Below are 27,860 nucleotides of genomic sequence, written 5' to 3'. Positions count from 1 at the left end.
CTACACCGTCACTGGCAACTCACGGCAGCCCAGCTCCAGGTTGAGCTGTTGTTCAGCATCTTAGCTGTGGAGGGCAGTGTCACTGTCCCTCATATATGGGATCCGAACCGGGGCCCTCTGGCGTCCCAAGCCAGTTCCTAACCATCGTGACACTCGGCCAGTCCCCTAATTACTCTTTTTGGAGTTTGTAGAGCTTTTCGAATATTTGACTTGAGGTCTTTCAGTGGTTTCAGAGTGTAGTCAGCCATCATTGTTATTGCTTTACACTTTCTCTCCTTTTCTTTTAAAATTCGTGTTCCACTTCTAATAATTACTGTGTTAGATCTTCTCATACTACCTGTATATCTGACCCTCTTTTCTGAAATTTTCTTTTTTTTTTCTCTTCATGCTTCACACTCTGGAAATTTTCTTCTTATTTATCTTTTTGTTCAAAAATTCTGCCTCTCATTCTGTAGGTTGTCTTTTCATTTTCTTGACGTGGCAGAATAATAGTTTGTAATTTTGATGAAGTATAACTTACCTGTTCTTTTTCACTTGTGATCTGTTTGCCCTGATTTTACATACAAGGAAACTGAGGATCTGAGAGGATAGTCAGCTTCCCAAAGGAATATTTCAAATAAATCATGAGGGTGAAACTGGGTGGTTCAGACACCCCAGCTCTTTGCTCCAGAGCAGGGGTCGGCAAACTTTTGAGATGGAAGAGCCAATCCTGTCCCTCACAACAATTTAAAAATTATTCGAGAGCCATAAAACAAATAAAATCACCATTATGTAAATAATATCCTTTAAAATTTTTATAAATGAAACTATGATAGTTTTATTTTCATTTTCAATTTTACTTCAGAGTCACATGTATGTACCCAAAGAGCCGCATGTGGCTCGCGAGCTGCAGTTTGCCGACCCCTGCTCCAGAGTCACATGATAGAACATTCTAATTTACTATGGAAGGTCAGGGCGAGAATCATTGCCTGAGTGAGACAATCTTTGAAAAAGGTGTTTTGAGCCCCAGTCCTGTTTTTCCTCTTTCTCTCTTTCCTGTTTTACCCATATACATCTCTTTTTCTTCATGGAGTTTTGGAACATATAATAATATAGGTGACTAGTAATGGGACTGAGAAAATAAGTCACTCAGTTTTGAATTTTTGGTTGTACTACAAAGTAGAAAGATAAGTTATAAATGAACGAGGTAGCATGATAAAGACCCCAGGAGTGGCAGTAAGTGCTCACAAAGCTTCTTAGGCGATGCTGGGAGAGCCGTCCACAGTGGTTGCCTTGGAGGGGAGATGCACATGTATGAGGTCTGACAATTAAGTTCACGAACTTGTTGCAACGATGTTGCTTACCTTGTTTGATATCAGAGGGATTCTTCATTATGAATTTGTACCAACTGGACAAACAGTGAACCAAATTTACTATTTGGAAGTGCTGAAAAGGCTGTATGAAAAAATTAGACAACCAGAACTTTTTGCCAATAGTTCATAGCTCTTTTTACCAACAGTTCATGGCTCTTGCATCAGGACACTGCACCAGCTTACACAGCACTGTCTGTGAGTGAGATTTTAGCTAGTAAACAAATAACTGTATTGGAACACCCTTCCTACTTACCTAATCTGATCCCCAGTGACTTCTTTCCCCAAAGATAAAGGAAATATTGATATAGGAAGACATTTTGATGACATCCAGGACATCAAGGGTAATACGATGACAGCGCTGATGGCCATTCCAAAAAAAGAGTTCCAAAATTGCTTTGAAGTGTGGACTAGGTGCTGGCATCAGTGCATAGCTTCCCAAGGGGAGTACTTCAAAGGGGACCATAGTGATATTCAGCAATGAGGTACGTAGCACTTTTCCTGGAATAAGTTCGCAAACTTAATTCTCTGACCTCGTATGTAGGTCAGCTCGCTACAGTTGCTAAAATATCAGCTTATTGCTTGTTAATAGATTTGGGTGACTCTTCTCACCCCACAAAGGTGACATGATACACGATGTCCGCATTTATATGAGTTTTCCAACAATATTAATGTCTTGAACAGTGGTATTGATTTAGGCTGGATTGGTGATCCAGAGCCTTGGTTTTTGGCCATAACTTACAGTGCATGGGGGGAGGAAGGGCTGACATCAGCATCTTCACCAGATGGCCCTGCATCGGAACAATGCACTTGTGCTCAGGGACTGTCCCTCTGTCTGTTGGCTCAGCATCTACTTGGGAACCTGATCACATCTGCATTGGCACGCAGGGTTTGGGGCTTCTGTGCCTTTCTGTTGTAATTTTGAAGCTTCTGTTGCTGTTTTGAAGGGGATCGCTTGATGCAGCTGACTCACCACTTCTCAACTTCAAGTTATTAGCCATGAGCTATTATCAGCAGGGAGTTTTCCCCTAGACACCATACACATTATGGCCATTGTTGTGTCAGCATAAGGATTTTGTCTAACAGAGCTACAAAAGATGTTTTAAAGCTCTTTAAGATGCACATCAAATGGCAAAAGGCTTTGCTTAGGACAAGTCTTGACATCTCTGAGCATCCCAGTGTTTAGGAACATTCTGAGGTTTCTATCTCATGCCATCTTGAAAGGCTTTCCTTCAGCTGGTCCTGTTGGGTTCTTTACCTTGAAGCCTCTCCTGCTTCCTGAGTGAAAAGAACCCAATTCAACCAGGAGTGTCTCAGTTTCGACATCATGGACCCTCCTCCTCCTCACTGAATCTCGTGCTCTGGAATATTTTTGTATCTCCACTGTAGTCCTTCCCTCTGCGTCACCAAGGCCAGTTCTGCAGGACTCGCTCTGACGTGGGTTAGGAGCTAGTTGAGAGCACAGGCTCTCTTCTTATGCATTTCCGTTGTCTGCGCACCATTCCCACCTCTGGGATCATGAGACTGGGGTAGGTGGGGCCTATGGTAAATGCCTAAAACGTGTGTGGATTTGAAGTGACACTTTCCTTACAACAAATAGGATGTGTGTACTAAACAAATACTCAAGAAAATGGTATATTTTCTTAATTCTAATTTCTGTGTTAATGAGTATGTTGGCAAAATTTCAGAGATTTTCAGAGACTTCAAGGGATTTTTGAAATCAGATTAGTATTACCTTCCTCAAGGAATTGAATGGTCTTACAAATGTTTGGCGGTGACCTCCTGTCATTGGTCCCCACATAGCAAGAGGCAAGTGTCCCCAACCGAGTGTCAGTCCTACTTCATTACATGGGTACTGATACTTGCCACTGTGGGGAACAGTTTCCCTGAAGAAGATGTACTTTGGCAAAAGTTAAGAAAGTTGACTTGGAAAATGGAAAGTTGGGGAATATGATAGCTTGCATTATTGTTCAAAAAATATTCACTGCTTGTCCCGGGGAGAGGACTAAACTTTCCTACTCCAATGACATAAAAATTAATCACAAGACTCGCTCTGACAATGAAATGTAAGGGAAAATATTGTGGCACTTCTGTTGCTATGTCCAGCTGTGCTCCAAGCAGTGAAGAAAGGATTCCCAGAAGTGTGGCATTTGGCCAAGGTTTTGAAGTATGGCTAAAGGAAGACATTTGCTAAGGAGGGGAGAGTGTGTACCAAAAGTAGGAAATATGGACAATTATTTTGAGGCAGCGAGGACACTCTTTGGCTAGCAAATGTTATGCTTAATGCAGAGACATGGTGCAAGATAAAACTGAAGTTAATTTGGGAAAGCATTTGGAGAAGCTAACATTCCTGGCTGAGTGTTTGAGCTTTATGGGAAGCAATGAGCCAGAGAAGATTTTAGATATGGGATGGCAGGGGGGTCCATGCTGTGCTTCTGGAATGTGTGGATGGAGCAGGGGGCCAGGTAAATGGACAGGGTAGGGCCCATGAGGAGGCTCCGCCCAGGCTCCAGGTACAGCATGCTGGGGACCCACATACATGTGCGGTATAATGTAAAATGATAGGGTGTGCCAGGTCTCTGTCAAGAAAGCTTATTCCATTGATGGTGCTGGAAAAATTGGCTAGCTACTTGTGGAACAAAAATCAATATACTGCTTTACTTCATATCACATAGAGAAACAATTGCCATCTCCCAAAGTAGGTTTGTGGTTAGATCTCAACTGTGAGCTTAGCTAAAGCCTAAAAAGAAGCTTTAAAAATAACAAGGAAAAAAAATGGAGTGATAGACTTAACTACATTCAAGAATTGAAGTATTTATATATCCCCCCCCTCCTCAAACCTATTACAAGTTGTGAAGCAGCTGGGAAAATGCTTGCAGAGAATATAAACAAGGGCTAGTATCGAAAGAACTTAAGTAAATAGAGAAAAACAGCAAGAAGAAAGAGAAATGAGAAAAATGAGTAAATAGTATAATCAGATCATTTATGAGATTAAATACAGAGGAAAACACACACATTTAGGAAGCATTCAGTTAAGGAAAGTGATTGAAAAGACAAATTTTCCCAAGGAAATTAGCAGAAGTTACTTTTAAGAAATATTACGTAATAGCGTCAAGTTTATGCAGTGATAAAGGCACTTCTATAACATGCTCACAGTGGAGTGTACACCGGTGTGATAATTTTGCAAAGTAATTTGGCAATACATATCAAAAGGCTTAAAGGTTGGCCAAGCAATTCTTCTTTTGGCATATTCATCCTAAGGAAATAAGTCTAAATATAGCAAAAGACGTCTACAGTCAAAGATAGTCTTAAGAGTATTATTTATAGTTTTGCAGAACTGCAAATAACCTAAAGTTACAACATTAAGAAAAATGTATTTATAGAGTACATGTGTATATATTTAATGTGTATATATGTGTATACATGTATATATACATTAGAAAGAATTTAATATTATGGTTACAAATAATTTGTAGTGTGAAAATGTTTCTTCTATGATGATGATATGATATATGCATTTGATCAGAGCCATGTAAAGGAAACCACACACACACACACACACACACACATGCACACACAGACACACACGTGCACACACAGACATGCACACGCACACATGCACACACAGACATGCACACATGCACACACAGACACACACACATGCACACACAGACTGGAGGAAATTTCCCAGATTGTCAACCTCATGTGCTGGGTCTTTCTAGTTTATATAATTCTGGCTGAAAATGTAGTTCATGCTGAAGGAGGGGCCTGGAAATAGAAGGTTTTCATCTTCTATGGAAACCCAATAGTCATGTGAGTGAATCAGACTGCTACAGAAAAGAGAGACAAAACCAGAAGGGGACACGGAGTCAAGTTTGGGAAAGGCATATCTCTGGGGCAGGAGGAGAATAGGAGCCTGTCAGGCTTGGAGTAGAAGGAAGTCAAGAAAGGTAAGGGGTGCAGCACTGTCAGGAAGAGAGTTCAGCCCTTCGGGGAGGGGGTGTGAGGAGGCTGGAGGCTGATGATTAGAGGAGGCCATGTGTTCGTCACCTGTTGACCTTCAATCAGCTTCATTAGAATCCTTAGGAGCTGAGGGGTTTAGAGCTGACAAAGTGGACTATTGAACTGGACAGGAGGAAATGAAAGCCACACTGGCCTTGCTCCAAGAAAAAAAAAATACAACAGAAGAGGCAAATATAAAGTGCTCGTAAATGTTTTCTCACTCTGCATGGTGGTGTTGGTGGGGTCCATGGGTATGCTGAGTGGAGTACACACATCGGGAGATTAGCACTCGGGTTCACCCACCAGAAAACGGACCAGGCGCTTCTCCGAGGCCCTTCTTAGTGCCTTTCCTGTGGTGGGAGCAGACATCTCGCCCCACTCAGCTGCTTTCTGTGGGACGGGGCCTGTTCTGTGCCTCTCCAGCTCTCAGGGTGGCCCAGAGCTACCCCAGTTTGTCTAGGGTCAGAGCCTCAACCCCTCTCTGGATGGGCTGATAGGGGATTACCAGCAAGAGTCATTTGGCTCAATAAAGCCTTGAGCCAAACTTCCTCATCTATAATGGAGAAAAAAGGATCCACCATTAATTGAAAAGTAAATAAGGTATTTGGCGTTATCCTGTATTCTCCTAAGCTAAACGCTTTTCCCAAGTTTGTAGGGGTAGTTCTCAGCTGGCATGGAGCCTTAGACCATCCTTATCATTTCCTTGCAAATAGACTGGAATACCTTGCCCTGCCAGTTTCTGCATAAACACCACGGGTGGACAGAACCAAATGGAATGCTCGTGGACCACCCCTTGTTTCCCAGGCTTCTCTGATGCGCGCTGTTGACCCCGGAAGTGGACACAAACTTGTCTGCGGTGTCTCCTCTCCAACGTAACCCTTGTCTGTCCTGCAGGTGCCTACCCTCGGCTCTCCCTGAGCTTCCGGTTGAAAAGGAACATCGGATACTTCATCCTGCAGACTTACATGCCCTCTATACTGATCACCATCCTTTCCTGGGTGTCCTTCTGGATCAATTACGATGCCTCCGCGGCTCGAGTCGCCCTCGGTAGGTGCCATTCTAAGGTGATGCCAGGATGTAAAGTGACCGCGTCATTACCCCATGAAGACGTCCAAGGCCTAGAGTTTCAAATGCAGTCTTTGACACCAGCCTTGCCCATGGAGTCACTTTTTATCTCGAAACACCAATTTCATGCACGATTGCTTTGATGTGTTAATTAAATTATCAGGTTCAAATGTGAATTTTCATGCCTGTGAAAGGGAAAATATGTTTGCTGAATATTTGCATAATAAAACTATTTTCAACACTAGTTTTAAAGCAGGGACTAACATTTCCTGTTCAAAATTATCCTGAGGCCTAGAAAGAAGACATAGTTAATTGTGCATTCTTCTGATTTTAAGTCAGAAAAATAGTCAACTATTATAGCATATAATTGGAATGACACAATTTAATGAGCTGTAAAATATGTGATTAGGATCTGGGTGATTCTTAAGAGCTCTGGTGATCTTTCCTGACCACTGGTTATTTGATAATTGGATTGTCAGCTCATGTTCAATAAATAAGTTCCATTATGACTTCTATAAATTGAGTATTCAGGGAAGGCTTATATTTTCAGAAAGATGATTCTTTACTCAGCTAATTATTATGAACCTGTATGGACAAAATAAACATTCAAATACATTTCAGGTAAGTACAGAGCTGAAAAGCACTTATCCAGTCTGTCCCTCCTTTGGGTAGGGTTGAATTTCATTCCTGAAAGTGGAATTATCAATAATACATTTTAAATTGATGGAAAAGAATTGTATATATAAATTAACTTATAGAAAAGCAAGAGAATTCAGGGTTCCAGTTCCAGTTATCCCTCTTTCTTCCTTTCTCCGTTTACCATCTTTCCCCAAACTTTTAACCTTGTTTCTCTAGGAGAATCTGTGTACGTGTGTGCAAGTGGGTGTCTGGTTTAGAACCATAATATATATGACTTGCACAGTTAGATTCAAGATTAGATTTCCCCCCCATGAAATAGCACAGAAACTCAGATAGCTATTTCTAAATGTGTCAGGTAAACAAAAAATAAAGCACTTTGAAAAGAAAGTATCAAGAAAACTGAAAAGTACTGTATTAATTATTATGTATTTCTAGTGAGAACAGTAAGAAAAGCATCTCTAACAAATATCTCCAGGATTTTTCTACAGCCTGTAGCCTCCTCCCCCCTCTCCCACCACCCCGTGATGATGTCAATTTTTTCTGTAGGTTTTGCCTTTTTTTTTTTTTTCTTCAGGTAACTCTCAAACTATTTTCTCACCTGTCAGAGGTAAAACGAATTTGCAGGGGCAGATCCAAATTTTGCAGAGCTGTTAACTTATACAATTTCAGGGGCTCTCTTTAAGAAAAAGGATATAAAATATAGGAAACTGAGGTTCCTGGGACCCCACCCCCCTCGAGCCTGGATGAGGCCTGTGTACGTAGAGACCCCAAGCCAAAACTTCATGAGCTTCACAGTAAATTGGCCTCAGACATTTTGTCATTACTGAGTTAGAAATATAACAACCAAAGCACCGTCATTACCTGGCACCAGGAGGAAGAGATACACCAAAAATGCAAACTTGTAAATTTTCTAGACACACGTTCTGTAGCTCCTCAATTGTCAGACACAATGTACTGTAATGTTAGAAAATCTATCTGAAGTGAATTGTGGTCACCCCAACCTCATTACAGGACAGGAAGGAGGTTCCACTTTTTCTTAACGACACAGCATTATGTTGTAGACGTAAATTGTTCCCTTTGTGGCTTTGCTGAGACAAAAGGATGGTCTGCCCACAGTTGCAGAGGCTTCACCATTGGAGGGATGCCAGGTTCTGGTGGGTGTCAGAAGTCTGGGAGGCAAACGTGAATGGCAGTCACCAGTGCCAGGGGAACCTGAGGCCCAGAGGTAAAGACAGCTGTGATCTTAGGGCCACAGTGTCTGAGTAGACAAGTCCCATGGGTTCAGCTCTCGGGGGACACCAGTGTGCCCACTCCCCATGACTGCCTTCTGCCCACACAGAACACGGCCTCTGAGCCTGGCTCTGCAGGGACTGGCGAGTGTCAACTGCTGCCCTCTAATTGCTTAGGAAAGGTATAGGGCACCCAGTTGTACAGTGTAGGGTCACGAACACGCCACAATAACAATGACAATAATCATTTAAGCTGGTGCTCCCCCAAACACTCAGGTACTGGGCTCTCTGCAAGGCCATCAATGTGCAGTTTGTCTGTTTTGCTAAAGTCCTGTAGCATAACAGGCAGTGTCCTTGTCCCCACTTTACAGAGAAGCTATGTAACTGGTACAAAGTCATAGGCTGAGTGTCAGAGAGATTTTAACCCAGTTAGCTGACTCCAGGGCTCTCCCCCTTAACTGCCGTAGGTGAGTCCTACGGTGTCAATAGACAGAACACAGAAAAGATTTATTTGGTCTATTACATTGTAAAAACCATGCATTAAAAAAAGCCAAAAAGCCTAAGCAAGAATGATTACTAATTATTATTATTGAGAGAGGCCAGAGCCTCTGAGATGCTAACATGCTCTGTGCCTCTTTAAGAGATTGTGGCCATGGTTTGGAGGACATTGGTGGGAGCAGTCCCTCTGCCAGCCCCACTCTGGGTGTCTCGTCTGGTACCACAGCCTTTGAAATGCTGGGAGTGCTGTTTGCTGTTACATGAGTGGCTGCATCATGACTAAGGCACCTTGTTGGTAAATGAGGTCTTAAAGGTGTAGGTCTGCATGGTGGGCCTCAGCCAAGACCTGTGTGGAGCTGTGCCGTGGCTCAGGGCACCGTGGGACCTGGCGCTGTCTGGGGGTCTCTCTGTTGAGAGGGGCACCAGTTTTTCACCCAGCTGGCCTGCCCCACTGCTCTTTACACTTTGGGGTTGTATGCTTTTGCTGCCTGGCAGAATGGATCTGGGGACCAGATCCATTGAACTGTTAGTGTTAGAAGCCACCAGACCGCAAAGTTGGGAGTTGTAATTAGATGGTCTTCCTCAAAACTCGGACGTCCACTCACCAGTGAATAACAGTACGAGTCCTTCTGAAAATGAAAACATATGCTAAAATAATTAAGGTCACATTATCTTGATCACAGAGAAGAGAAATAAGATAGTTTTTGATTCAGTGATGCAAATCACATTTTTATTTCATAGTCTTCTTTATAAATATAGCTTTTCAAATACAGTATTCATTAACGTAATCTAAATGAGACATATTGGATTGCCGGAAAAGTCATGACGCATTTTTGCAACGAAAAACATAGAAAAAATGCGTCATGACTTTTCCGACGACCCAATAGTTTGAGGCTAACAGTTAGTGGAAGGACTTCACAGCTGGGTAAAAGTACAAAGAATGCAGAAGGGACCAGCCAGCCTGGCCTGGCCTGCAGTCAGATGGGGTCCTCCTGAGAACAGCAGTCCATGGCAAGGCTGCCAGAACCAGGCCTCTTGCCAGAAACTAGAGGCTACAGAAGAATTACTTTTTCTGTAATGATGGCAGTAAATGTGATCATTTATTGTTGGTGGTGGTACCAATGCCAGTTCCCATTTATTAAGGCATCGCCATTGTTTTCAGGCATTGCGAGTCGAGTAGGCTTCACAGAAGCTCTCAACGATGGACCCATTAAGGCTCACTCAGGCCACGCCGCTGGGAAGTGGCAGAGCTGGGCTTTGAGTCTGGTCATGTGGTCTTGTGGTCCATGTTGCCCAGCCTGTGAACCACTACAGCCCACTACCGTCCACAGTATCTAGACAGGAACTAAAATGATGGAATACTAGTAAATGTATTAGTCTTTTAAGCTAAGACTCATGTGAGCCCAAACTAGGAGTGGAGTGCTCCCTGCAAAATCTTACTGGTAAGGGACTCCTTGAGCCTGTGCTGATAGGCTGAACCAGGGTCCTCACCTACTGAAGGGGTAACATTGACCAGGCTGAGCGGCTGTGACATGTGCTGGCTCTGTCCCTATCCCCATTCTTTCAGCCCATTTCTTGGGGACACCTACTGAGGCCTATGTTATACATGTTCACTCAAAATACTCAACTGGAGAACCAAAGCAGCCCCTTAAGCAAAGCATGAAGTGTTCCAAATCCATTCTGGAGGGAAAAAAGTAGTGGCAGCGACATTACATGTTGAATAATCACATTTTCGCATTTATTTATAAACTCTATCCTGTTGCCATTTTTCCGGTTGTACAAGTCCCCAGGTGCTCATGAGTTATGTTTAAGGGGAATGGTCAAATATTCTGATTTCCATGTGTCCCATAAGCCATCATGGTTTACAGTTCCACGTAGAAAGGTTCTCAGTTCTCCAGGTCCCTCCTCTACCGTCCGTAGCAGTTCAGAGCCAGAACGAGGAGGAACAAGGGACCTCCGGGTGGGCTCTGCGGTCTGTAGGTTGGATGGGAGTTGGGGGGTCAGAGAAGCACCGTTGATGGGACCACATGCAGAGGTGGTCTGAACTCTCCCTACATCCTGGTAGCGCTGACTGCTGGGACCTGCACCGCCTCCTGGTCTCAGAGACATGATGGTTTTCAGGTTACTGTGGCTGAAGAACCAGGGGCCTGACATAGCAATGAGGATGAAGCTTTTTTGTTCATTGGGTGCTGGAGACGCAGGAACAATTTCATGGGTAGAGCCGCCTTGCTTCCTTAAGAGGGGCTTGTATTTTAAGAGTCTGTCTCCAGGAAAGCAAGTCAGCTGCAGTGGTCACCATCCCACCAAAATGTGAGCCATCCAGGCCTCTGCTGCACATGTGGCTTCACTCAGTTCAACTAGCTCTGGTCATGTCACTAACCGATGTGTCCCCGCTCTCTGTGGCTTCAGATTGTCCAACATGGAATCTTGGTACAGCAAGAACCCTTCCTATTGCTATGGGAGAATTGCAAAATGTGGTCTTTGTATGTTTTTAGGGACTAAACTCAGTTCCATTAGGGTAACAATGAGATCGTTCACACACTACTATCTAAACAAATACAACATAATGACATAAAAAGGGGGGATCTGGTCAGTTGTCCCAGAGTATGGTGATGATCGATAGCTTGAATAAATCATTAGCCCTTGACATCAGGAAACATGTCCTGAGCCCCTTGTGTACCTTCACTTCTCTTTGCACTCAGGGCTGGATCGCATCCTTAACAGTTTTCACATTGTTGCCTCTCCCCCTTGCTTCATAAAGGATGTACAAAGAACCACTTTCTTCTGACGGGCAGGCTCTCTGAGCCCTCACTAACGGCCTCGCCTCTCCAGCCATAGGTGACCTTAGGCTCTCAGGCTCTTCATAGATTTCATTATTTTTTCTGGAAGCTTCTTCTCATCCAGACTGTCAGTGTTTTATGCTAAATTCTGAGCTTGTTTCCATTTCTGCCAACTTTCATAGAGAGCCCATTCTCCTCTGGTGCCTGACACATCTCCCCATCACCCTCAGGCCCGTACTTTCCACAGACCATGTGTGGCTGCGGTGTGCCCGCCCTGGACAACGATGTCAGCTCCCTGACCTGAGGCGTGACCTGCTGCCCAAACCTCACATTGGATGCGCTTTTGCATTCCGATCACCCGATAGTACTCAATCCATTATTTCTAACTAATTCAAGCTCTTTGAGAAAATACAAAAAGAAAGTGAGACAGGAGGCACTCCGTGGGATGCTTCTGCCTCTTACTCTCCCCTTTCTTTTGTAGGGATCACGACCGTCCTGACCATGACGACCATCAACACGCACCTTCGGGAGACACTGCCCAAAATCCCCTACGTCAAAGCCATTGACATGTACCTCATGGGCTGCTTTGTCTTTGTGTTCCTGGCCCTCCTGGAGTATGCCTTTGTCAACTACATTTTCTTTGGAAGAGGCCCTCAAAGGCAGAAGAAGCTTGCAGAAAAGACAGCCAAAGCCAAGAATGACCGTTCGAAGAGCGAAAGCAACCGGGTAGGTCCTCCACCGTCCTGACCGCAAGCCGTGCCCTGCGCAGACCCCACCCTGCCCCCATGCTTGTCAGTCACTACCATTACTTGCATGGCCTTTGCGTGGGCATTGTGTGGGCTCGTTGATCATAACCTGAAATATTGCCTCCTGCAGGTCACTGAGTTAAGATAAGTGGAGAAACGGGAGGGGCCAAAAGTGTCCCAGTTTCCTATGAAAAGAACAGAACATGTAGATACCAGAATGAAGGAAACTCAGGGATGTGGGGTCTGAACTTACCAGGCAAAAGCATTTCCCCAAAGTGTTGCAGCATTCCTTTTGTGGTAAAATTGCAAATGTGGTATCAGCGTGCCACAGCTCTTTGCACAGTGCGGACAGTCCCCTCTCTTGTCGCACCCCCAGCCCACACTGTCTCCTGGTCCAAGGTCCTTAGTGCAAGGCAGAAGCAGCCCTCTGGCCGGGCTCTCAGACTGACCCTGGCCCCGGCCCTGCTGGGTGTCTTTTGCACAAAGCCAGGGCCAGGCAGACCTAATAGCAGTGGCCAAGGAGGGTGCAGTGCTCTGAGAAGTCCTGGACCACACACTCAGAGAAGAGCAGCTCCTTGTGCTTCCAATTACAAAGGAACTTTGCAGTTAGATGTCATTTCAGTTTATTTTTTAGTAAAAGCGCTATGTTCTTGCAATTATAAACAATATTTTAGTGAAAACACATTATCATTTCTATAGAGTTTTTGTCTTTATCTTTCCACCTCTATCAAGTCCTCAAAAATGAATTCCCACCTGCTTGCATACTGGGCTTGTTCCTGCATTTCTTTACTTTCAAATTCCTCTTGCTAAATGTACTTATTTCTCCAGCCCTACCCATGAATTTCCTTGCTATTTCCCGTGATCTCAGTGCATCCCCAGCCCCTGCCACCTCTAGGTACCGCTGCATCCATGACCCACCTGTGGGCCAGAATAGGTCCACAAGCATCCGTGAATGAAGGAGCCATGTTAAATGGGTGTAAATGGCTCACATCTTTCCAGCAAAACAGAGTTGGTCAGAGAAACCCAGAATCTGTGAATAAAATCAGGCAAAATTATCATAAAGTTCTCAGTGGAAAATATACTTAGTACCATGCTGTTATGTTTCTAAGTAAGTCTGCATCCTACTATGAAAACGCACTATGCTTTGGTCATGCTGTTTCCATGGAAACTAGACTTCATCACACCACTATTGTTTCCACCGCACAGACACACAGACACATACAATGCTGTCTCAAGTCCCCTCATAACTTAAACGGATTACCGTATTTCTCCATGTATAAGATGCACCTTTTTCCGAAAAATTTGGGGTCTAAAAACTGGGTGCATCTTATACAGTGGTTGAATAAGCACAAAAACAAGCATGAAAAAAATGGGAAATGTAAGTAAAAAAAAATCTACAACCACTGTATAAGACGTGCCCAGTTTTTAGACCCCAAATTTTTCAAAAAAGGGTGCATCTTATACATGGGGAAATACGGTACAAATTTGCCTCCTTTCTTCTAAATGAGACAGTTTAGAAGAAATTGTGCTAAAGAAATACCTTTTTTGACTGTGAAGCATAAAATTTCAAACAAACACAAAAACCCCAAGCTTCAAATATCCCCGGAGCAAATTAGCAGAATGTAGGAAGAACATAGGGTAAATCAGATGCAGCAGAAAATTTCGGTTCACTCAGGAGTCCATTTTTATTTTTGGTTTTCCTGAAAATTTGTTGGTTTTCTCAGCAGTTTTGTGAAAGCCTTTTCATGTTTGTATTTCTCTGTAATGGTAGATCAGCTATGAAGGTTGAAGTTGACACACAAAGGCACGTGTATGAATCTTAAATGCACATTTGATGCTCTTGAGGGTGAACACTAAGGATGTAGTGATAATCTTAAAGTAGAGTTGAACTTCCCCAAAAGTGCATAGTACATGATGCGGATGCATTAAAGGGAAACGAGAAAACATGGTCACAAATTTTATGCAAAAAAGAAATGGCACAATAGACTAACCAAAAGCTTCAAGGCTTCTTTGTAAATATAATTATTCACTTGTTTACTTTCAGTGACATCTCTTAGGAGTGTTTATCCATGTGACCAGCGGCTTCGGGGAGCCCCCTCTGTGTCATAGATGAGAACCCAAGGCTCGAGGCCTCATACACCCTCAGATGACAGCCCGACTTGCACTGTCACTGTCTTTCCTGAGACCGCCTTTCACGCCCCTTAAGGGATGTCACTCAGCCCTCAGAGGCTCTGCAGCTGCCCAGGAGGGGTCTGTGCTTTGGGACTGCCTTTGGGGCTGTGACATCATTGATGCTTCTATAAAATCATGAGTAGTTTTTCGCGTCTATAAAATCATGAGTAGTTTTCCCTTCTGTCCAGTGGGGTCATCCAATATTTTAACTTACTGATTGATTTATGAGTGCTTGAAATGTTCAGATACTCACATAGATTCTCCTCAGACCAGGAGTGCAAAGTAAATCTTACCCTTAATTGATGTGTGCTTAACCTCTATTTGTTCCTGTGTTCTTTCTCTACCCAAGAGTTAGTCTCTGGTGGCAGTGCCTGTATTCTGGTTACAGGCCTTGTGATATTTTGCAAGTTGACCAACTATTATTTGAATTTCATCACATGGAAGGACGTCAGAATTCTTGCTAAAGAATCAGCTGTAAGCTTGACATCATTCTCTTACTAAAAAGCTAGATTCCATTTCCCGAATGGCAAATGTCTTCTTATTTGTTTTCTAAAACTAGAGTATTGTACTTAATGTAGACACTTGAAGGTAAGCAGAGAGTGAGATAACTAGTGTGCGCCAATCTGGTGACACATTTGGAGAAAACAAAAATCCCCCCAAGCATGTGATATTTTTAATCTTTAAATGTTTACACCGGTCAAGTTTATAGAGCAGGAAGAAAAACTACGTTGAAATCAGTGATTCTAATTATAGTAGAAACAAGAGAAACTCCTCAAAATAAGGAGGATTCATGAAGTGCTTTAAAAATAGCAAGTCATCATCTGTCATTCAATACAGGGCATTTCAGTCTTGTATTACACTCACAATCACTTCATTTGTTTTAAGATTTACATCCTAGATCAGGGGTTGGCAAACTGCGGCTTGTGAGCCACAGTTTGCCGACCCCTGTCCTAAATGATAGGAAAAGATTAGTGAACATATTGTCTCTCCACAGTTGGGGACCCATCGATTTAAGTTATATGTGCATTTTCGACTGCGCGGGTGGTCTGCACCCTGAGCCCCCACTGGTTCAAGAGCCAACTGTATTTGTTTGAAATGCTTGGTTTCTAAGATTTTAATAATGCTTTAATTCTTTCAGAAAAAAAAATCTCATAATTTTGGCGGAAATTTTCTACATATTAGTTTCTGATTAAGTGAAAACTCTGTAAATGTAAAACTGTAAATCCAAAGTCACCAAACCAGCCTACACTAAGGCCTTATTAACTTGATATATACTCAAGTTCCCCCAGTGCTATTATTTCCACTACAAATGTTCAGCCACTCTGAAATGGGAATAATGCAAAACTGTACTGGTTCTTGAGACCCACCTCCCAGGAGCTGTTAGAAACAGCTTCCAGGTAGCCATAGTGTCCAGAACACCCAGGAGCCTCTGCTCTGGGAAGTTATTGACGATATTGGTAGGAAGTTGGGTTTGACTTCCCTCAGGCTAAGTTTCCTTGATTCATACAAATTTGTCATTAAGTCTTGAAAGATCAACTCAACATTCATTTGACTTCATTTCTTATGTTTTCTTCACTCTCCTTGTGCAGGTCCCAAAATCACCAAATGTGTTATCACTTTGCCTTTGATTCTCTCTTCCCAGCATCCCTTTCTTTGTCCACACCTCCCTCTCCCTCAGGACCTAAGACAAATGCTCTTCTTCATGACATTGTCCTTAATTTTTTTTCCTTCTATTTGTTCCCATCCTGCTGCTGTCACTCCCTACTCCAAGCAGTTGGTTTTGTCCCTGTTTTTCCAACTTCCATAAAACGCGCTCTGTGCTTGTGTGGTGGCATGTCACATTTCATGCAGCCACCATGCCTTCTTTTTTTTTTTTAAATTGGGGAATTGGGGAAGGGGAACAGACAAGTTGCTGTCCTTTGGTTCTTCAGTCTAGCTATGGAGGACGTCGCTTCACTGGCCCATGTTGGTATTATCATTGCCCTCTTCCCAGATGAGGCAGTGACTTGCTGGCCACTGGACGGCCACTCACGGCAGCTCACAGCAGCCCACAACAGCTTCACTGCAGCCTACACCATCGCCAGCGACTCATGGCAGCACAGCTCCAGGTTGAGCTGTTGTTCACCATCTTAGCTGTAGAGGGTGCAGCGTCACTGGCCCATGTGGGAACCTAACCGGGGCCCTGCTGCTCAGAGCTCGCACTCCCAAGCCAACTCCTAACTAATTGAGCCACCCGGCCGGCCCCGCACCATGCCTTCTTTACTAGACAGCATCTGATTCTTTGCATCTATCAAAACATACACACTGTGACTCAGATGTGGTAATCCTCATGGAACACGTGTCTGTGAGTGGTGTTTGTCACCAGCTTGGTCCCACTGATGTGATTTTTTTACTTTCCTTGTGGGAGGAGAGGAGAAAGTACATAAATGCACTTTTTTAAAGCGAGGTGAAACGCTGAGTCTTTAGAACCACTGGAGCTCGGCTGAATAAATCATGTCATAAAATATCCCTCTCCCTTCCTTGATGAAAAGGTATTTCTTTATTTGATATTTTGTTCTACAAAGTTGTTCAGAATCCCCTAGATTTTGATAAAAGGACCTTTTCATATGGCATTTTTGGTAACTAGGAAGAAGATGGTGTTGTCAGTATATGTTTAAAAACGTGTAAAAAGCAATGTGCAGCATTTAAAAAAATGTATTTACTGATTACTTGAAGCTGTCTCCTGCTAGATGCCTGGAAGGCAGGGACCTTCTCTTATTGATCTGTGGGGTCCCACATCTGGCGCAGGTGTACAGAGCAGGTGTACATGAGCAATCCTGAGGAAGGATCCAGAACCTCAGTGTGCTTGTCTCTTGTGAGGCTCCTACCTTTCCATGTGGACGCCTGGGCTTTTCGTCTCATGGTTTTATTGTGTTCAAACCTTTACATAATCGTAGAATGCAGAGTTGGTTTTTTTTAAGCAAAATAATATTTTCTGGGTTTTTTTCTACCTTCAGAAAAAGAATTTCAGTCTTCTGAGTGTGTAATTAATGTATAATAAATCACTTATTGAAGAGAATAAATTCTACATTTCTACTTAAAAAAAACCAAGCTCTTGCAAAGGGCTAACGTTCCTGGTTCTGTCAAGATATAGGCCCCACTGGAAATTTTCCTGCCACTGGATAAAAAGATAGCACAGCTTGTGTGATTCTGGCAGCTCTCTGCCCCGTTTCCCAAGGGTGGGTCTCCATGAAGTTTTCTCCCCAGTACAGACGGTGTTTCTTGGTCCATCTGCATCTCCAAGCACCCCCCAGCTGGTTGTCTGCCATTCCATTGAAACGATAGATCATCATGGTCCAACCCCGCCATGACACCCTTCACCCTGTAGTTCACAGGCAGCATCAAGCAGGAAAACAGGATACAAGCCAGGCCCAGATTGTGCTCACTGCTCTATGGACCATGTCGGTGTCTCTGCAGGGAGCCCAGGAAGGGCCAGGGGGCTGGGCAGGGGTGGGGTGGTGAGTAAGTCTCTCTCCACCCCTCCCCACTGCCTTAACTTCGGAGATGCAGAAATGAACGGGCACTGGTGAAGCCGCTGCTGGGGACATACAAAGGGTTAGGTGACACCTGCAGAAAATGCTGGCATTGGGTGCCATGCCAGAAAGGAAGCAATGACTCATTATCTCTTGGCATTTGTCTTCCAGACTGTCCTGAAGGAGCCAGTGCAGTGCACTTCAACTCAGGCCCTTTCTCCACTTTCTCACCTTGAATCCACCTTTTACTCTTCATCCTATAGCTTGAGTTGTGTTTCAGAGATACGTCACTTTTCTACCTAGAAATCTTGGTGTCTGACTCTAATATGCTTTTCCGGTCACCACCAGGTGTACTTGCCTATTATGATAAGGTGATACAAAGATGACAACGACAGTGACAAGAGTGCCAGTTGTCCTGTCTATCACAAGCTTAGCAAGTGCCGGCAGCTGTGTGTTTGAATCCATTCTCTCTGGGACTTGAGTCCCACTCAACCAGTCTGTGTCTCTCAGAACCCTCCAGGTGATCTCCAGCACTTTGTTTGTGATATTTTTCCTGCCCGTTGCCTGGAAGATGTCTACTCATTCTTTGAGGCCCAGCGCAAGTGCTTTTCCCTGCTGAGATCTTCCTTCTTCCCTCTGGTAGTAACTTTGGTTGCTGCCATAGCAAATTACCACAGATGTAGCCACTGAAAACAGCACCCAGTATGATGTCACAGACGTGTCAGTCAGAGGTCTGGATGCAGAGGTCTGTATCCAGAGGTCTGGATACAGTGGGGTTCAGCTGGGTTCTCGCCTTAGAGCCTCAGGAGATTGAGAACGAGGGGTCAGTCGGGCTGAATTCCCTTCTGGGGGCTCTGAGGGTTAATCCTCCCTCAGACTCATTCAGGTGTTGACCAAACAAGTTCCCTGTGGTCGTATGACTGAGGTTCCCCTGCCTCACAGGCTGGCAGCCAGACTTTGCTCCTAGAGGTCACCCTGTTTCTTCTCGTGCTCTCTGTCCATGCAGCCCTCTATCATTGCAAACCCAGTTCCTGTCACACTTCAAATCACACTTCCACCTTCTGCCGCATCTCGCCGATGTCCTTGTCTGATTCCAGCTGGTGAAAATTCTCTACTTGTAAGGGTTTATGATAAGATTGGGCCCAGTGGGTAATCAGGATGCCTCCCTCCCTTCCCACCCCCCAACACAGGATCCATAACCTTAGTTATGTTGGCAGAGTCCCTTTTGTATGTAAGGTAACACACTCAGGTTCTGGGGAGGAACGTGTGACATCCTGGTGACCATACCTCTCCTTCCCCAAGCTTAATCAAGCGACCTTGAGTGACATTCCCAAACCACGGCACAGACATCTCAGAGTCTTTTTCAGTGCCTTTTGTGCCAGAGCCTGAGTGGCCCCTGGATGTGTGTGGTCCTTCCTGAGTCTGGGCCACCTTGGTGCCTGGGGGCCATCTCTACTGCACTCCTGTCAGTGCTGAGACTGGCACAGGCTCCTGCCTCTTCTTAGTCTGACATCTTCTCTCCCCACCTAACCTCCTGCACATCTAGCCTTTAATAAAAGTAAAGGGCATGCAGAAGATAAGAAGATTCAAATTAGTATAACAATAAATTATTCCTTCACAAAATAACGAATTTTGTGAAAGCTTCATGGAGGAAGCCAGAGACACCTAACCTAGTTCTAGAACAAAGGTCAGCAAACTGCGGCTCGCGAGCCACATGCGGCTCTTTGGGTACGTTCTGTCTCAAAAGTGTGCCGACCCCTGGTAGAGCCAATCCTGTCCCTCACAACAATTTAAAAATTATTTGAGAGCCATAAATATATTTTTACATAATCACCATTATGTGAGTAATATCCTTTAAAAATTTATAAATGAAACTGTGATAGTTTTACTTTCATTTTCTTTTTCTTTTTTTTTTTTTTTTAAAGATTTTTATTGGGAATTGGGGGAAGGGGAATAGACAAGTTGCTGTCGTTTTGTTCTTCAGTCTAGTTGTGGAGGATGTTGCTTCACTGGCCCAAGTTGTCACCATCATTGCGCTCTTCCCGGGCGAGGCAGATCAGTCCCCGGCTTCTGGACGGCTGCTCACTGCAGCTGCTGGCCGTTCACGCTGGCTGCTGGCTACATACGGTAGCCCATGGCAACCCGCTGCCACAGGGGCTGCAGCCTACGCTGTCGCAGGCGAGTCACAGCAGCCCAGCTCCAGGTTGAGCTGTTGTTCAGCATCTTAGCTGTAGAGGGCAGTGTCACTGGCCCTCATATGTGGGATCCGAACTGGGGCCTCTGGCATCCCAAGCCAGTTCTTAACCATCGTGCCACTCGGTCGACCCTTTACTTTCATTTTCAATTTTACTTCAGAGGCACATGTATGTACCCAAAGAGCCGCATGTGGCCCACCAGCCGCAGTTTGCTGGCCCTGGTGGCTCTTCCGGCTCAAAAGTTTGCCGACCCCTGTTTTAGAAATAAGCTTTACACAAAGATAGGACAGGAATGGAGAGCAGTGAGCACCCAGGGGACAGTGGAATGGCCCATGAGGTTCCGAGAGGGGTTGGCACTGCTCAGAGAGGAGACATTACAGACTCATCCCAGGAGGGACTGCACTGGGGACCCCAAGCCTCAGGCACCCTCTGTGGAAAGTTCCATGGCAGACCACGGACCATCATGGGTGGACCATCATGAAAGGTCTGAAGCTGTATTTAGCACAAAATTCAATGTTTTCATTTTTGAGTTTGGCTGAAATGTGGAAAGGGACTTCAGCCTATCTTAAATATAGCCCTGAAAATGTTGGCATCCTGCCAGGACCAGAATTGGGCTAGGAATTGTGCTTGTGTGGGGGCATCAATCTACCCTACCAAAGTCGTCACAGGAGTGTTCGCTTGGCTCTCCACCATAATGTGGGTATTTTCATACCATCAGAAAAGGGGACAAGGCGACTTCCAGAGAAGAATGGGAGAATACTGTTTATCCAGCCTACAGTAGTGAAAAATGGTTACAATACCAAAGTTGACATCTTGAAAGGCATTTATACTTTAATTTTCTCTTCAGGAAGGACTTGTATCCCTAGTGTGAAATTTCAATTTGAAAAAGTCCCCCCTCATTTTATCTAATCTAGTATGTGATAGTTCTTAAATCAAGGAAATAAAGTCTCTAAACTGCACGTAAGCCTCCAGAATGTCGTTGTCCCATGAACACAGAGTGCCTGGTTTGACAGATGTGCACATTCTCATAAGCTATGTGACATGATGGCATGGCCAGCCTGCCCTGGGTTTGCATATGGAAATGAGATTCATTGACATGCTGGCTGTCTAACGACGTGCATTTTCTTCCAATCAGGTGGATGCTCATGGAAATATTCTGTTAACTTCCCTGGAGGTTCACAATGAAATGAATGAGGTGGCAGGTAGCGTCGGTGACACGAGGAATTCAGCAATATCCTTTGACAACTCAGGAATCCAGTACAGGAAACACAGCGTGCCCAGGGAAGGGCATGGGCGGCACGTGGGGGACAGGGGCATCCCGCACAAGAAGACCCATCTACGGAGGAGATCTTCACAGCTCAAAATTAAAATCCCTGATCTAACCGATGTGAATGCCATAGACAGATGGTCCAGGATCGTATTTCCATTCACCTTTTCTCTTTTCAACTTAGTTTACTGGCTGTACTATGTTAACTGAGTGACTGTACTTGATTTTTCAAAGACTTCATTTAACACTGAGTGAAATATTACTCTGCCTGTCAAATTTTTATACCTGTACACACACACAGAGACACACACACGCACACACACACACATATATACATACGCAATTGTATATATATGTGAACTTTCGGCATATATATAAAATACACGTGTATATGAGGATGTATGTGTATGTGTTTATACACACAGGTGTAAGTACCCATGTGTATTTACAACAAATACACATACATGTATACATTTTGCAGCTATGGACAAATTTAACACAGGATGCAAATTAAAGAAAGTCATAGTTTTTTTTCTTTTTTAATTGAAAGGGACAAGCATTGTCTAAATATGATGCCTTGAGAATGAGGGCGTGAAACGCATCATCTCAAAATGTGTCTTTTAGTATCATAAGTTAGATGTTTTAGTTTAACTATCAGAAAGCAACTCTTAGTGAATCTTCAAAACCTCATCCAGTGGTATTGATAGTTTAAAATGAGTCACCCACTTCATACCTTTCAGTTTACTAAGCGAAAGCTTTTCAGCTTTTTTGGCGATGGGGTTTGCTTTCACTGGGCGCCTGTTTTCTGCCCTGGTTTAGTGGATGGGGTGAGTATGATCTCACCGTTTTCTTAAACGTAGAAGGATCCCACGTTGGTGTCTGAATGTCCATGTTATGAAAACCCATCAGACATGGATGGCATCTTATTGTAAGTACTCTGATGTACAGTCTGATTTTTGTTGTTGTTCACTTGGAGTGGATTGGTTTGCCTGTCACACACAGTGGGGACACAGTGGCACTGTTCAGTTGACATGTAAATCATTGAAACTGGGCTCCACATCTCATGGATTTCTAGGCCTGATATTTAACAGAAAGCGTAGACATCTCAGGTTATTTGTTACTCTAAGGTAAAACCATCTAGGATGACCTCCCCCCTTGTCTTTACGTTATCAATCATTCTTATAACATTGTATGTTAATATAAAATATATTTGCATAACATGCATATATATGTGTATATTTCCCAAGATTTTGTTTCTGATGCTTGCTATCATGGCAGCATGCAATGTCATATTTTTATGTGATGTAACTGCTTTCTGTTATCTAGAATTAAGATTGAAGCTAAAACACTTCTACTGTTCAATTTCAGAAACCAAGAAACATCCTCATACCTTTATTTCTGTATCCGACACATGTCATAAGCACATCCAAACCACTCCTAGTCTAACTAGGACGCTGCAGAAACATCCCCAGTACTCACCACGCGTCACCCACTGACCCGTGACCATTCTCTTGAGGCAAAGGAGAGCAACCTGATGACACACACAGTCACTTTTGTTTCCGTCTGATCCACAGCCTCATCAGTATTTGGACTTTTTAAAGCTCGTAGAAACAAGACAAGGTGCACTGGTTTCATAGATGCAACCTTAACTTACTATTTAGATGAGATCTTTCTAAAGAAAAAAAAAAGAGATGATATATTTTTTGTAAACAATATTTCTATCACAGGCATCCATAAACTGAAATGACTACAGTTGTGCAAACAGATGTCACAGTGAAGTTAAGCATTTGGAGAAAAAAACAAAACAAAATATTCTGACAAGAACTGCTAAATTAATACTTTATCCCCAAATGCCATATATGCCTCACCCTCTCTGTTCTATCCGAAACCAATGGCCAGCGTCTCATCTGGTCCTCTAACAGCTGGTACCAGATCTTTCCACGTAGACAGAGGCACCACCTTTCCTGGGGGTGCACGTGGTGGGGCCACCACCATGAGCTGATGACCATAACTAGATTTTTCTTTGGCGGCCATAACAACCTTTCATTTGTGGGAGTCTGTAACAGTTCAAAACCCACTGTCAGGTGAAACATAATCCACAAAGTCTCATGCTAGAAGCAAAGACCAATTTTTGTATCCTTTCCCCTCCTTCATTCCTACCTTTCTTCAATGTCTTTTCCCAACCCCTGCTCTCTGGTTTTGATTTTATCTGGAGATGACCCAGTGATTTCTTGGTCTTTGGCTTTTCTCTGACCATTTTTTTCATGGGCAACAATGGGGGAATCTTAAAAGTTAAACAGATTGGGAAAAACCTTGTAAGTGGCCTTATCATTGTTAACATGTTAAAGAAAAAAAAAGACATTTGTGAAGACCTTATCCCTTTCAATACTTCAGGTATCTTTTTTCTGTATCCAGTGATTCGAGGAATGAGCAAGGAGGGACCCCAAAATGCAAGTGAACGTGGACAAAAAGCAGTCAATGCTCGATTTAAGTGTACAATTTACTCGTATACTATTTTGAACTGTGACATTAATTTTTTCTGGTAGGAAAGTGATTCAAAATGTTTGTGATGAATAGTCGAGGTACCCAAATATCAAAGGCAGGGACCCCGTGGGGCTCAGAAGAGCTGTGGTCTATTTCCCGAGGTTTTCTGGATATAAATTTGCATGGTATAGTCATAACAGCTTTTGAGCTTTTTATATGCATTTGGCACCAAGACTGAGATCCACAACTTTGTAGACACTGCGATGAAGTTAACTTAATAGCTATCCTATAAATAGTGTTTGTAACTACACACACACACACACACACACACACACACATCACACACACAGAAGTACGTACATATATTCTGTAAAAAACAAACTTTTTAAGATCCTTGGGTATGTGTTTGCTTTACTCCATTTAAGAAGAAACTTACTTTTCTTCTAATAAAATTATTTTATAGCTTCTCCATTTTTAAAAGTTGTGAGAAATATTGAGAAGCATAACTCTGGTTTTGGCAGAAGAGAATTGCGCTTGGTTCCACGTTGTCACAACGGCCTCTCATTGCTCCGCAGTAGTTCCTGGAGCCAGTGAGTGAGCCGGGTTGATGATTCTTAACCCTGATCCTTGGCATTACTAGGAGGTGGCTGTCACCCAAGTCCAGACCTCTTGAGTAAGGAGACAAAAGTTGAATTTTGAATATAATGATCTTTCTTTCTCAACAACTGAATGGAATAAAAAGTTAATTTTCTAAGTAGTCCTGTCTTTCCGAAATGCTTCCCAGAGGCTCAAAGTGTACAGAAGCACCTTGTTCTGATGTTTTTGTAATGACCCACGTTCAGATATACTTTAGACAGTTCAAGAGCCCTACTCCACAAATCCCCACAAAGAAAGACTGAACTCTCTGGGCTCGCCTGTGAAGCCAGTCTTACTCACCAACCCCGGGACTGGATAGGGGTTTCACTGTCTATCCCAGGAGACATCCATGTCCCCCTGACTCTGAAATGAACTAGAAAAGAGGCCATGAGAATATTCCTGTCAGCTTCGAAAATCACATTACATGTGCTATATCGAGCGCTTTTAATGCCAGCACCCAGAACTTTTGACATGTTCTGTTATTCACATCAAGGCACTTCTCCCCCGTCCAGCTATGGAATCAATATTTTCACCAAGGAGGTCCTCTCAGATGTGACGCCAAGCACATTTGGGGCAGATTTTAAGGGGGCAGGCCCACTGCAGTGGGATTTAGGAGACAATCCCATTGGTTGTCACACAATGGTATGTTCTAACAGAGAATGGGCCCAGCTTGGAATCTCCTGGTTTGAAAGAATAGGATAAACTATCCCATAATTCTTCCTTTAACTCTCCACCTGAAAAACCAGTTCATAGGTCCGGCCATTTTATGTAAGCAAAACTGAACAGTTAATGGGTGAAATATTCTGTTGCTCGTGGAACCGACTCTGGCCCTCCTCTGACACGAGCCATCGCCACAGTAACGCTGAGTCGTGGGGCAAAGAGCTGCCCAGGTGGATTAAATTTTCCCAGGACACTAGCTAGTGTGCCTTGGATTGATTACCTCTTCTACTGCATTGAAAGGTGCCATGTTTTCCTAAAATACTCAATTTCCAACACCTGGGGAAACAGCGACCTCCCAGAGAGTGACTCGCCCAGCAGGCCTCTCCCGGGGCCAGCCCCTCACACACACTCATGTTTCTACTTCACAAGTCAGTGCGTATGTTCAAGGTAAGTACAGGATCATTCTAGTAGGAATAGGTGATTGCTGTCATGGTCAAGTCCCATGTTGATTTAATCTCATTGTAAAGATAAAACCCAATTTTGCTTAAGCACATTGATGTAATTTTTGGTATTATTTGACATGAAAAACAAACAGCAACATTGAGTGATAGATACAATATGAAACTTGTTGATGAATGAATTCAAATTTATTAAAAAAGGACTAATTGACTTGAATGTGAAGACTGATTTATTTTTTTCTCCCTTGGCTACCTGTGGTTGTGATGGTGTGATTCTTTTAATTCCAGGTGTTTTTAGTTGTGCGTGCCCGTTTTGGTTATGCTGAAAAAGAAATGAGCTCAAAACTGATGGTGTGTGAAAGCAGTTGAGCTTGGACTTTCTTTAAAATTATGATTTATTCTGTACTTCAAAGGATGATTAGACACACATAGATCCAGTTTGTCCCTGTCTTCAAATAAATGTTTTAAGACAAATATTTTTATATTAACGGCCAAGGAACCAACCTACTAACAACCTCTGGCACAGGTGATATTGGTCCTCAGTCTAGTTCTTTAGTCATAAAAGGCAATGCCTTTGTTTCTTCTCCAGTGAGAATGTCATAAGCGATATCTATGAATGAATGAATGAATGAATGAATGAATGAATGAATGAATAAATGAATGCAGATCCTCAGACACCTCAAACCAGACAGAACTTTTATTGAGAAATATATCTGTAGGCTCCCAGGAAGGCTGAGAGCTCACTTGTAAACACCTTAAATGAAGAACTCCCCACTGTAGTCATCAGTCTTACAAAATATCCTCAGCCAATTAGTGTTTCATAAAGGTTTACCCTCAAAGTTATCTACTCTAAGCAAAATAATACAAACTCTTCAGTCATTCTTTACAGGTCCTGTTTGCACTCATTTGTTTTCATGCATTTTTTTTTTTATCCCATGAACACGTTTTTTCCATCTCTGGTCTACCTGGAGACCTGGTCATAGTTCACACTAATTCCTTGTCTAAGCCTGGAACCTCATGATGGGGACATTTCTCACTTATTAGGTGAAAACATTATTCAGATGACACGTTTAAATGGCCAATGACTGCAGAAGAAAGGATTTTCAAAATTTGACTGGATTTCTTAAAGCTTCTTTTAAAAGCATCTTGCTATCTTGCTTTTTTGATGGACTGAGAAGCTTCAGTCAATATAGTGACCCATTACCATGCCCCCAGAGAGCCTCGTCCCATTACCGTGTCCCCAGAGAGCCTCATCTGGAATCTGCTCATACTGTGTCCCCAAGACTGCCACAGCCCATGTACACATTTGGCACCATCTTCCAATTCTCGCCTTTTTATGAGCTTCTAAGGAACAAGGATTGTGAGCTCTCTCCTTTGAATGGGGAAATTCTTCTTCAGAGAAGATTGACTCTTTGGAACCCAATGACATTTTTAAGGTAGGACATGTACCCCCTGATGGGACTAAATAAGCAATGGTTATCAGTTGAGGCACTCCTCATGTTAGAGGGTCTCAAATGCTAGGGCCCTTGCTTTTTTTACAAATAGTTTCCATTTGGGGTTCTCAGGCCAGCAATGCAGGGGTCCTAACAAGTGAAACGTGAGCCCCAAAAATGACTGAGTGTAAAACATGTCTGGTGTGGGTGTGGATATATAAGCATGTGCACCTTGAAGACAAATGGGAGACTAGTTAGTGGCCCCCACAGCTAGGTGATTGTAAAAACACAACTTCAAGACTTAAACCTCCATCTCTTAATTTAGGTTTAGGCAGTGGTCTCCTGACCCTCCATTTTTAAGAGACATTAACAGTCCTGTCCTATGTGTGTCTCTTTCTTCTTTCTCACCTCCCATCTTCAGTTAACTGTAACTATACTTTTACATTATCAATGTCAAGAACATTTACATTCTGCATATAATCATAAGGATATTTTGGTATTTAATATAATGTTTATAGATTGATTCTAATTAATGAACAACCCACATTGACCTATACTATGTAAGTACAGTTCAAGTATTTGGTATTTAGTAAATATTATCCATTTAAATGTATAAAGAAAAATGTTCAAAGAAGGAAAAAAAACCCAGAAACACTCTAGTTTAGAGTTTTCTGCCTAGAAAGTGGGATCAACTGGAGTAGAAGACAAAAGCCCTTACTGGGCCGGCCGAGTGGC

At 43.2% G+C, this 27,860-nt stretch overlaps 1 protein-coding gene across 2 annotated transcripts in view; it reads left to right on the top strand.

Moving 5' to 3' along the window:
- The window catches only part of GABRB3 (gamma-aminobutyric acid type A receptor subunit beta3), a 219,629-nt gene extending 193,720 nt beyond the window's left edge, over positions 1 to 25,909 (top strand). For both annotated transcript variants that reach the window (XM_019667756.1, XM_019667755.1), the window contains exons 7-9: positions 6,246 to 6,398; positions 12,044 to 12,288; positions 21,323 to 25,909. In XM_019667756.1, the coding sequence (XP_019523301.1) occupies positions 6,246 to 6,398; positions 12,044 to 12,288; positions 21,323 to 21,664 (740 nt within the window). In that variant the 3' untranslated portion in view covers positions 21,665 to 25,909. The remainder of the gene's footprint in view (positions 1 to 6,245; positions 6,399 to 12,043; positions 12,289 to 21,322) is intronic.
- The last annotated feature ends 1,951 nt before the right edge of the window (positions 25,910 to 27,860 follow it).

This window comes from Hipposideros armiger, unplaced genomic scaffold, assembly GCF_001890085.2.
Source record: "Hipposideros armiger isolate ML-2016 unplaced genomic scaffold, ASM189008v1 scaffold_504, whole genome shotgun sequence".
In the NCBI taxonomy this organism is placed as follows: domain Eukaryota; kingdom Metazoa; phylum Chordata; class Mammalia; order Chiroptera; family Hipposideridae; genus Hipposideros; species Hipposideros armiger.
The sequence above is the reverse complement of the archived record's forward strand: the minus strand, read 5'-3'. Positions and strand labels throughout refer to the sequence as shown.